The sequence below is a fragment of the Solanum tuberosum genome, unplaced genomic scaffold (assembly GCF_000226075.1).
Source record: "Solanum tuberosum cultivar DM 1-3 516 R44 unplaced genomic scaffold, SolTub_3.0 scf00089, whole genome shotgun sequence".
NCBI lineage: Eukaryota > Viridiplantae > Streptophyta > Magnoliopsida > Solanales > Solanaceae > Solanum > Solanum tuberosum.
The window spans coordinates 895802-907653 of NW_006239012.1; the positions used below are offsets into that span (position 1 = coordinate 895802).

General features: G+C 35.6%; 1 protein-coding gene across 1 annotated transcript; it reads right to left on the reverse strand.

The window, feature by feature from the left end:
- Positions 1 to 10444: 10444 nt before the first annotated feature.
- Positions 10445 to 11282, reverse strand: LOC102603375 (protein TIFY 5A-like). Its single transcript, XM_006346778.2, has 3 exons — positions 11118 to 11282; positions 10936 to 11026; positions 10445 to 10824 (listed from the first exon to the last, which is right to left on the reverse strand). Exons 1-3 carry the CDS (start codon positions 11195 to 11197, stop codon positions 10648 to 10650), a joined length of 348 nt encoding a protein of 115 aa, XP_006346840.1. The 5' UTR covers positions 11198 to 11282; the 3' UTR covers positions 10445 to 10647.
- Positions 11283 to 11852: the final 570 nt, after the last annotated feature.

Genomic DNA, 11852 nt, shown 5'->3' on the forward strand with positions numbered 1-11852 from the left:
GAAGAATCCAAGAGACCCAAGTCCAAATCCTTGGAGATGAAACCCTCTTGTTCTTTAAGTCTTCAAAACCCTCTCAAACTTAGATCAAAAATACTAAAAAGTACTATTCGATATGAAAATTATAATAATTGTTCAACTCCTAAAACTACAAATCTAAAAAATATTTATAGTTTTAATAGATTTGTGCTGCAGCGGATCATTCGGCGTCGTTAGTCGGAATCACCGATCAACTTGGTGATTCGCCCTTTGGTGTAGTTCATCGCCTTCTTGCACCAGCCTTCAGCATCGTCGTGCTCTGGGACATTGGGCGACGTGGTACTGTTTCGCGGAACTTTTCGGCGATGCGACAACTGCTCCCTATCTCCGCCGACTTGATCTTTTCCTTCATAGCTCAGCACACTGGAGCAAAAGGCGAAGTAAGACTCTTCGGCGACTCGCCAAGTGAACTCGGCGATCCTCAGGCCTTCATTTCTTCGTTCTTCTCAGCCTTTTCGTTGCTTTTTGCAACGTAGTGTTTGTGCTTTCCTTCAAACATCAAATATCTAAAACTTAAGGGTTTTCATCAGATATTGAGATTAAAAAAGCATTTGATGACACAATTTCTATTAAAATATAGCCCTAAATGAGTCCAATTTGTGGACTCATCACCCACGCGCCAAACATGTTCAATTCAGCGATTTTCATCCTGAAAGAGTTAGAATTTGATATTCTTGAGTTGTGTTCTTGAATTGTTTCCATTCTTGAACTTACATGTGATTGATGGGTTTTATTGAGACGTTTTAGCGATGTTAAGAGTTGTTTCGAGTTAGATTATAGTGTACATGTTTTGGGTATCTGAATCTAAGAAAGTATTGAGAAAAAGAATTGATTTAAAATGATTTAGGATCAGAAGATGAGTTGAAAAAATCATCAGATGCACCTGGGGAGGGCTATGTGCGTCGCACTCCCATAGCGCCAGAGAGGCTGGGGCGGCGCGCCCAAAAGGATCCCCAGAAAGTGGGGATGGCGCGGCGCGCCTAGATCGTCATTTTTTACCAATTTTTCATCATTTAGCCGATTTAAGTCCTTCTAAAGGGTACTAACACTTTCCATTGATTCTAACTACTCAAAATGACTTCTAAACATCTAGAAATCATCTAGAAAACATGAATCATAACCTTGAATCCATAAATTCAAATTCAAGGAAAGTTAAGAGCCAAATCTAGGAAGTTCTTAGAGTCTTTTCAAGAAGTCTTTTGCAAATGCTTTTAACTTTGTCTTAAGACTTAGGGATCGTTTGGTACAAACATTGATAATGCAGGAATTAGTAATGTAGGGATTAGTAACGTAGAGATTAGTAATGCAGAGATTAGTAGTGCAGGGATTATTTTTTGCCAAGTGTTTGGTTCATTACTTTCCACTTAATCTTGTGTTTGATTTAAAACTCTACAAAAAATTTCTTTCCTATTATACTCTTGTGTTATTATGAGATTGTTAATTTCATGTAATTGGGCCACGGTAGATAACCGCCGGACAATTTATTTTTTTTGTAGGATTTTCTATTCCATTTAACAAGTTAAGTCAAATATGTATATATATACATAAAATTGTTATTAATTTTAAGGTGTGATGTACCACTAAGGAGATCATTAATGGCACGGTGTATTTCTAATTTTTGTTGGTCAAGTATATCTTAAACTTAACATAGATTTAAGACTTAAGGAACAATTGAAAGATCTATTCTGCCATATAGAATGGCACCAATAGAGTTGAAAGAGCTTAAAGAACAGTTGAAAGATTTCCTTGATAAGGGCTTTATTCGACCAAGTGTCTCACCTTGGGGCACTACGGTATTATTTGTGATAAAGAAAGATGGTTCCCTTCAAATGTGTATATATTACCATCAGTTGAACAAGGTTACCAACAAGAACAAGTATCCTCTTCCGAGAATTAATGATCTTTTCGATCAACTTCAGGCTGCCACCTGTTTCTCTAGGATAGATCTCAGATCTGTCTACTATTAGTTAAGAGTAAAGGAGTGTGATATTCCAAAGACCGCATTCAGGACCCGTTATGGTCATTATGAGTTCTTAGTCATGTCCTTTGGTTTTGACCAATGCGCCTGTAGCATTCATGGACCTTATGAATAGAGTATTCAAACCTTATTTAGATATGTTTGTTATCGTCTTCATTGATGACATACTAATCTATTCGAGGAATGAAGAAGATCATGTTAGTCATCTCAGAATAGTCCTCCAGACTCTAAAAGATAGAGAGTTGTATGCCAAGTTCTCTAAGTGTGAGTTTTAGCTTGAGTCTGTGGCATTCTTAGGCCACATTGTGTCTATAGAGGGAACTAAAGTTGATACTCAGAAAATTGAGGCAGTGCAAAATTGGCCTAGACCCACATCTCCAATTGATATTAGGAGTTTCTTGGGTTTAGCTGGCTATTATAAAAGGTTCGTAGAGGGGTTCTCATTTATTTCATCCCCTTTGACCAAGTTAACTAAGAAAACAGTGAAGTTTCAATGGTCTGAAGCTTGTGAGAAAAGCTTTCACGAATTGAAAAAGAGGTTAACTACTGCCCCAGTTTTGACCTTACTAGAAGGTACGCAAGGTTTTGTGGTGTATTGTGAAGCATCTAGAGTTGGTTTAGGTTGTGTATTAATGCAGAATGGCAAGGTTATAGCTTATGCCGCCAGACTATTGAAAGTTCGTGAGAAGAACTACCCAACCCATGACTTAGAGTTGGCTGTTGTAGTGTTTTCTTTGAAGATATGGCGTCATTATTTGTATGGTGTGCATGTAGATGTGTTCACCGATCACAAGATCCTTCAGTATGTGTTTACTTAGAAAGAGCTTAACTCAGACAAATGAGGTGGTTAGAATTACTCAAGGATTATGACATGAGTATTCTTTACCACCCAGGTAAGGCTAATGTGGTTGCTGATGCTTTAAGCAGGTTGTCTATGGGTAGTACCGCCCATGTTGAGGAAGAAAAAAGAGAGTTAGCGAAAGATGTGCATAGACTTGCATGCTTGGGAGTCCGACTAATGGATTCCACAGAAGGATGAGCAATGGTAATAAACGGGGTTGAATTATCATTAGTATCAGAAGTAAAAGAGAAGTAAAATCAAGATCCCATTTTGCTTGAATTGAAGGCAAATGTTCATAAGCAAAAAGTGTTGGCTTTTGAATAAGGGGAAGATGGTGTTTTGAGGCATCAAGGTAGATTGTGTGTACCAAGGGTGGATGAACTCCAAGAGAGGATCATGGAGGAAGCTCCTATCTTTAGATATTCCATTCATCCGGGTTCCACAAACATGTATCGCGATTTGAGAGAAGTTTATTGGTGGAATAGTATGAAGAAGGGCATTGCAGAATTTGTTGCTAAGTGTCCGAATTGCCAACAAGTTAAAGTAGAGCACCAAAGGCCCGGTGGTATGGCTCAGAATATAGAACTTTCGGAATGGAAGTGGGAGATGATTAATATGAATTTCATCACAGGTTTGCCAAGGTCTCGCAGGCAACATGATTCTATTTGGGTGATTGTGGATCGATTGACCAAATCAGCCCACTTTTTTTAGGTAAAGACTACCTATTCAGTAGAGGATTATGCCAGGTTATATATTCAAGAGGTAGTAAGACTTCATGGAGTCTCTGTTTTGATTATATCAGATAGAGGTGCACAATTTACTGCATAGTTTTGGAAGTCATTCCAAAAAGGCTTGGGTTCACAGGTGAACTCAAGTACTACTTTTCATCCTCAGATAGATGGTCAAGCAGAGCGCACTGTTCAGACCTTAGAGGATATGTTGAGGGCTTGTGTGATTGATTTCAAAGGAAATTGGGACGATCACCTACATTTTATTTAATTTGCATACAACAATAGTTACCACTCTAGCATCCAAATGGCTCCTTATGAAGCTCTTTATGGGAGAAGATGCAGATCTCCTATTGGATGGTTTGAAGTTGGTGAAGCAGGGTTGATAGGACCAGATCTAGTTCAAGCTATGAAGAAGGTGAAAGTGATTCAAAAGAGGTTGAAAACGGTGTAGAGCCGTCAGAAATCCTACACCGATGTTAGGAGAAGGGAGTTGGAGTTTCAAGTATATGATTGGGTATACTTGAAAGTTTCACCCATGAAAAGAGTTATGAGATTTGGTAAGAAGGGGAAGCTTAGTCCCCGGTATATTTGCCCTTACAGAATATCGAAAAGGGTAGGTAATGTAGCTTATGAGTTGGAGCTACCACAAGAGTTAGCCGCGGTTCATCCGGTCTTTCACATCTCCATGTTGAAAAAGTGCATGGGTGATCCTTTATTGGTTATACCAACTAAAGATATTAGCATCAATGATATCTTATCTTATGAGGAGATTCCGGTCCAGATTCTAGATCACTAAGTTCGCAAGTTGAGGACTAAAGAAGTAGCATCAGTCAAAGTCCTTTGGAGGAATCAATTTGGTGAGGAAGCTACTTGGAAAGCGGAGGAGATATGAAGAAGATATATCCACATCTCTTTGAAACCGGAGAAATTCAAGATCAAGGTACTAATTCCTTTCTTAGTACTCTGATCTATAATTTAAGAGATTGCATGTTGTGTTTGCATTGCTTGTTGGGTGTTTGAGCTGAATGTTAGATATTACACCCTTAGCCTACTAAGAGTAAGATCATTCGATGATGAATGTTCCCAAGGGGGAGATATTGTAACACCCTGTAACTAGAAAGAACTAGAAAGAAGTTAAAAAGTGGAAATAGTCATTTTTGGAAAGAATATAAATATCTGGGAAATTTGTTAAGTATGTTAAGTTGGATTTTCGGTCAACTTTAAACGACCATAAATTTTAGCTCAGGATGAGTTAGGTGTGTTCCAGATAGTGGAAAGATATTTGAATAATCTTTCCAACGCCGCTGAGTTTGCGCGATTTCGAGTTTGTATGAGTAAGATATGTCCATTCGAAGTTGGTTGTTCAAATAAGGAAAGTCTAGAACCGGATTTTGGAAGGGTATTTTAGTCTTTTTCCTTACCCAATTAATTTAATTCATTTTAGTGAATTAATTAAGGGTCAAATCAGAATTTGGTCAGTTTAGAAAATTGGAAGTTCATGCTGCGGCTTGGAGAAAAGAGAAAGAAGAGAAAGGAGAAGAAAGTTCAAGATTCGTCGTCTTTGTAAATAATCGCTTGTGGATTTCATCAAGGGGTGATCCCTACGAGGTATGTGAGATCACATAGTGTAAGGTCCATTCACCCACGCGCCAAACATGTTCAATTCAGCGATTTTCGTCCTAAAGGAGTTAGAATTTGATATTCTTGAGTTGTGTTCTTGAATTGTTTCCATTTTTGAACTTACATGTGATTGATGGGTTTTCTTGAGACGTTTTAGTAATTTTAAGAGTTTTTTCGAGTTATGTTCTAGTGTACATGCTTTAGGTATCTAAATCTATTAAAGTATTGAGAAAAAGAATCGATTTAAAATGATTTAGGATTAAAAAACGAGTTAAAAAATTCGTCAGACGCACCTGAGGAGGGCCAGGCGCGTTGCGCCCTCATAGCGCCAGAGAGGCTGGGGAGGCGCACCGGCAGTGCGCCCAAAAGGAGCCCCAAAAATTGGGGCTTGCACGGTGCGCCAGGGATGCGCCCGAATCGTTGTTTTTCACCAGTTTTTTGTCGTTTAGCCTATTTAAGTCCTTCTAAAGTGTACTAACACTTTCCATTGATTCTAACTACACAAAATGACCTCTAAACATCTAGAAATCATCCAGAAAACATGAATCATAACCTTGAATCCATAAATTCAAATTCAAGGAAAGTTAAGAGCCAAGTCTAGGAAGTTCTTAGAGTCTTTTCAAGAAGTCTTTTGCAAATGCTTTTAACTTTGTCTTAAGACTTAAAGTTCAAGTTGAGTAAAGAGTAAAGAGTAAAGTTTGAAGTTCATTTCTTCAAAGAAGTATATGGGGACTATGTATTCCCAAAGAGTTTAAAAATGTTTTCACATTTAAATAATAAAGGAAACTGAGATTTCCAAAGAGCCTTTGAGCTAGTTTTCAGAAAAGAGTAAACGCTCTCACAATTAAGCAAGAGAGGAAACTTTGAGTTTCAAGATAACATTTGAGCTTAGTTTTTGAGCAATTATCTCAAATCACAGAAAGAGGTATGTTTTTTAAACATAAGAGTTAGTATCATATTTTTGGGAGTAGTATTGAGCACCGATATGAGGGAGAGTTCAGACAACTCACAGCCCCCATAAACCATGTAGCCATCATGGGTTGAAAAGGGTCATACTTTTTAGATGATTCCTTTAGTGCTTTTTAGCATAGACTAGTGGATACACTTAGTAGTTCAGGTTCTATACCTTCGGCAAGGTATAAGACGGCCCTGACAGCGTGAGGCAAAAGGTTGTATCATCACAATAGCTCTTACGTGATGGTTGTCGGTTAGAGAAACTCCCACATAAGTAATTGTATTCTTATATACACAGTTTATTGTATTTTTACATATATTTCAGAGTTATATGTATCTTTGCATACACACAGAGTTGACATTATGTTTTACACAACGTTTCTTTATATTGCACTTGTTTTAAACTACTTTATATTGAAATGAGTTTAGTTATGTTGAGATGAGTTGAGCCAGGTAAGTTCTTTAGTTCTTTTCAAGCTTATGTCTTGTTTTAGAATTCCCCCCGCATACTCGTACATTCAATGTACCGATGCCATTTGGCTTGCATCTTATTATGATGCAGACACAGGTAAACAGGATCAACATCCAGCGCATCGTTGATCCAGTTGAGCACTTAGAGTCTTGTGGTGAGCCTCCTTGCTTTTGGAGGATCCGTTTTATTGCTTTCAGTTTTATTATTAGTTCATTAGGATGTCATGGGTCTTGTCCCCACATCATCTCAGTTGTTTAGAGGCTTCATAGACAGTCAGATGTTAGTTCTTTAGTGTTTTCATTGTCATTATCTTATGTTGAGGCTTGAGTTTGCCTTAATGGCAAGTTGAATGTTACGTTCCTTTATAACATTCCAGTTTATTGCATACTTTTATCTTTGTTGAGTATAAATCTTCCCCTGATTAAGTAAGTCAGGCCAAGGGTTCGCTTCGGGCCAGCAATGGTTCTTGAGTGCCAGTCCCGCTCAGGGTGTAGGCTCGGGGCGTGACAGAAAATCTCAAAGAGGAAGAAAATCAGCCATTTAAGATGATTATGTGATTTATTTGCAAGAGTCAAATTTTGACATTGGAATTAATAAAGATCCAGTTTTATTTTCACAGTCCATAGAAAGAACTGAGTCTGATAAATGGATTGATGCCATGAATGAAGAGTTAAAATCCATGGAATACAACAAAGTATGGGATCTTGTTCAATTACCAGAAAGTTTTAAAAGAATTTGGTGTAGATGGGTCTTCATGACCAAACGCGATTCTAATGGTAATATTGAACGATATAAAGCCAGACTTGTTGCCAAGGGATAAACTTAAAAAAGAGGCATTGATTATAAAGAGACCTTTTCACCGTCTCAAAGAAAGACTCATTAAGAATTATTTTGGCTTTGGTAGCTCATTATGATTTAGAGTTACATCAAATGGATGTGAAAACTGTCTTTCTTAATGGAGACCTCGAGGATGATGTTTATATGGACCAACCAGAGGGTTTCGAAATTAAAGAAAAAGATCAAATGGCGTGTAAGCTAAAGAAGTCAATAAATGGACTCAAACCAGCCTCACGACAATGGTATATAAAGTTTAATAATACCATAAAATCTTTTGGATTTAAGGAAATTACCGTTGATCGGTGCATATACCAAAAGATCAATGGGATTAAGTTTATGTTTTTAGTGTTGTATGTTGATGACATTTTACTTATTGCTAATTATTTAGGCATATTGCGTGATGAAAGACTTTCTCTCTATGAACTTTGAAATGAAAGATATGGGTGAGGCATCATATGTGATAGGGATAGAAATATTCTGTGATAGATCACAAGGATGATTGGGACTGTCCCAAAAAGGCTTTATCGAAAGAGTTCTAGAGAGATTTAACATGAACAACTGTTCGGCAAGAATAGTTCCTATTCAAAATGGGGACAAATTTAATCTCATGCAATGCCCAAAGAATGATGTAAAATGAAAAGAAATGGAAACAATTCCTTACTCTTATATTGTAGGAAGTTTGATGTATGTTCAAACTTGCAGAAGACTGGATATTAGTTTTGCGGTCGGAATGCTGGGAAGATATCAAAGTAACCCTGGAATTGATCACTGGAAAGCTGCAAAGAAAGTCTTAAGGTACCTGAAAGGAACAAAGGATTACATGCTCATGTATAAGAGATCCAATCACTTAGAAGTTACTAGATACTCGAATTCAGATTTTGCTGGATGTGTTGACACTAGAAAGTCCACCTTTGGATACTTGTTCCTATTAGCTGAAGGAGCAATATCGTGGAAGAGTGCTAAGCAATCTATCATTGCTACATCCACAATGGAAGCATAATTTGTGGCATGTTATGAAGCCACAATTCATGAATTATGGCTGCGGAACTTCATTTCAGGACTTGGGCTTGTCGACACCATTACCAAGCCGCTAAAAAATTATTGTGATAATACTGCAACAGTATTCTTCTCCAAGAATGATAAGTACTCAAAAGGTGCCAAAAATATGGAATTAAAGTACTTTACTATCAAGGAAGAAGTTTAGAAACAAAGAGTGTTACTTGAGAATATTAGAACTGATCTCATGATTGCAGATCTATTAACAAAAGGCTTACAACCAAAGACATTTAAAGAACATGTTCAAAGAATGGGTCTTGGTTGTACTTATGATTGATACATTTAGGATGTTTTTACACTCTGAGTTCAATTATGTGTTTCTGATATACATTAATAAATTTCTTGTTTCTCATAATGGTGTATACATTATTGTTTTTGAGATATTACAAGATAAGACACTATTGTGGATCATAATGTTATATGTTTTTTATAGCTTATGAACCTAGTATGATAAGTTGCTAATGTAGTAGTATATGGAAGGAAGTATGTAGCTTAAAATTTATGTACAACCACCATAACTCGCATTATTAGTTTGTTATATTGAGGTATGTATGATGGACATTATAGAAGAGATTTATAGTATGCGCAACTAATGTTTATGAAATATTAGTGTGATATGGTCATTGGGCCAAGTGGAAGAATGTAATAATTATTAATTATTTTTTACTTATGGCCCAAGTTTACTTGTAGCCCAAGTAATATCATAAATAATATTTAATGAATAATAGATCTCGTCCGTACATTGGTTATTTGATGGACGTACCAGATTAAGTCTTAACCTCTATAAATTGGTCCTCCATCAACCTATTACGGTTACCACATATTCTCTACATTAATTCCATCGTTGATGGTTGTGGTAACGTAAGGCTAGGGCAAGGAGGTAGAAACCAATTTACGACTAACGCTTCTGCTTCTCTCTGTGATGACGTCTTCCACATCAGGTATATATGCCCTAACGATCTCTATATAAGATTATCGTATTCAAGATTCTGATATTATGTATTAAATTAAAGTATTTAATCTTACATGATAACTGATGTAGTCAACGTCGACAAACAACTTTATGTGATGAAGCAAACCATTAAGGCATTAAAGAAATATCTTTAGATCGCTCAACTTATGAGCAAATTAGATCTCTATTGTCCTAGAGAGTTAAGTCACAACCTAACACTGCAAAAAGAAAAAAATTGATAATGAATCTTCCACTAAGATAGTTGAATCTTAATGCACAAAACAATATACTTCACCGGCTACTATAACGATTCAACAGCTACAAGATATGATTGCAAACACCATCAAAGTTCAATTTGTTGGTCAATCACAAAGTTCTTATCAGATGTATATGCTCCTATATATCTTCACACTAGTGAGTAGTGATGTGTTGGCAAAGCCAATTGGGAATCATGTTGTGGAGTTTCTCTATATTCCAATTTGATTGTTGAAGAAATCATTCACTTAAATAAGTCGTACTAGACTATTAGCTTCGATCTGAACAATTATTGGTAATACTACCAAATCATGTCTTGTTATTCCGTCAAAAACTACTCTTTTTTATTCTGAATATGTATTTCATATCATGTTTGGCTCATACTTTTTCCTAGTTTGGATCAAAGTTTGCAGAGACCCTAATTTTGACCAGAGGATGTACCTTAATGCACTACTGTCCTGATTTATGTGACTTACTTTTTTTTTTAATCAGTCCAAAAAAGAATGATACATTTCTATATTAAGTAACAATTTAACTATAAAATATCTATTTTAACATTAATGAAATGATTTGCAGTCACACAAATTTCTATCATTTATTTTCGATCACAAGTTTTAAAAGTTTTCCTTTCTTTCTTAAACTCTATACCGAATCAAACTAACTCACATAAAATGGAACAGAGGGAGTATAAGATATCTTTTCTGAAAAGATCTTTGAGAGGAAAAATGTTCTGATCACCACACCTGAAGCTAATGAGAGAAATTGAGAAATTTTTGTATTGACAAATCTGTAAAATAAGTGATACACTTGCTAATATCACTTATAGGAAAAATCTACCATATTAGTAACACCAAAAATAAAAATGTATGAACAAATGGAACTAAAACTAAGGCGACGTTCATCAGTAGCATGCAGCTAGTGGTGATATGGCGAAGTTGCTTGAACTCTTCTTTTTCGTTTTTGTAGAAATCCTTGTAGAGATCGCTTCATGAATAAACCAGTTTGAGGTTGTAATAATGGTGATGAAGGATCAGACATCTTGTTTGTTTTCACCTCCATTCCTCTACTTGCAAGATATATTATAGCTTTAGCCTACAATACAAAATAACTCATGTAAGAAAATAAAAGTAATGCATCTTTTAAACTAAATTCATATTCTTTGTAAGAATAGCAGAAGCTTAATTGGTTAAGTATCTGACATACCTGAAGTTCAGTAGCATCAGAAACCACAAATTTTCCATTGTAAAATATAGTCAGCTGTTGTGATTGCTTATTCTCCAATTGTTGATCCTCCCTAATAGTACATAAGAACAAATATATAATCAATACCTTATGAATATTACTTATTACAAGAAGTATAAATTAAAAGAGGTAGAATGACTTACATTGTGCAATTCTTAGAAGAGAAATTATCTGAAATAGAAGGAGGCATAAGCGTGAGCTCCAAATTACAATTTCTTCTCATTTTCTTCAATTAATTGAGAGCAAAGAATAATCAACAAACAAGTTTATTTTTTTTAGTGATAATGGAAAATTTATTTAGAAGTTGAGATAAGAGAGAGAGTTAATGAAAGAAGGAAGAGGAATTTGAATGAATATATACCAGATGATTTTTTTGGGTAGTGGGGAGGTGGGTGTATTAAAAAAATAATAAAGCCACGTTTTAAATCAGTTGAGCTTTCAACACGAAATGCACACTTCAAAAAGGAGGTGTAAAATGACAATGTACAAAATGATGGCGTCCCAAGGCACAAACAAACAAACAGTTACTTATTCGATCTCATATTAATTGATCACTTACTAAAAATAATTATCTTATATTAGTTGTTTACTTCCTTCTTTCTTAATTACTTGTTCACTTTTTTTTTAATTGTCCATAATTATTTGTTCATTTTGACAAATTAAGAAAGAACAATCTCTTTTTTTACCTATTATATCCTCAATTAATTACTTTGAAAAATGTAGAAATTTTTGAAACTCTAAATTTTTTAATTCATTCACTTCATAATAATTAATTGGGGTAAAATGGTAAACTCACTATGTCAATCATTATTTTCTTAATAAGTGTACAAAATCAAAAGTGGACAAGTGATTACGGACAGAGGGAATATCTTATTAGA

Coding starts and splice junctions, on each gene's coding strand:
- LOC102603375 (XM_006346778.2), bottom strand. CDS start 11,197: ATGAGAAGAAATTGTAATTTGGAGCTCACGCTTATGCCTCCTTCTATT. Junction 11,027..11,117: donor TCTTCTAAGAATTGCACAAT/GTAAGTCATTCT, acceptor ATGTACTATTAG/GGAGGATCAACAATTGGAGA. Junction 10,825..10,935: donor CTGATGCTACTGAACTTCAG/GTATGTCAGATA, acceptor TTTGTATTGTAG/GCTAAAGCTATAATATATCT.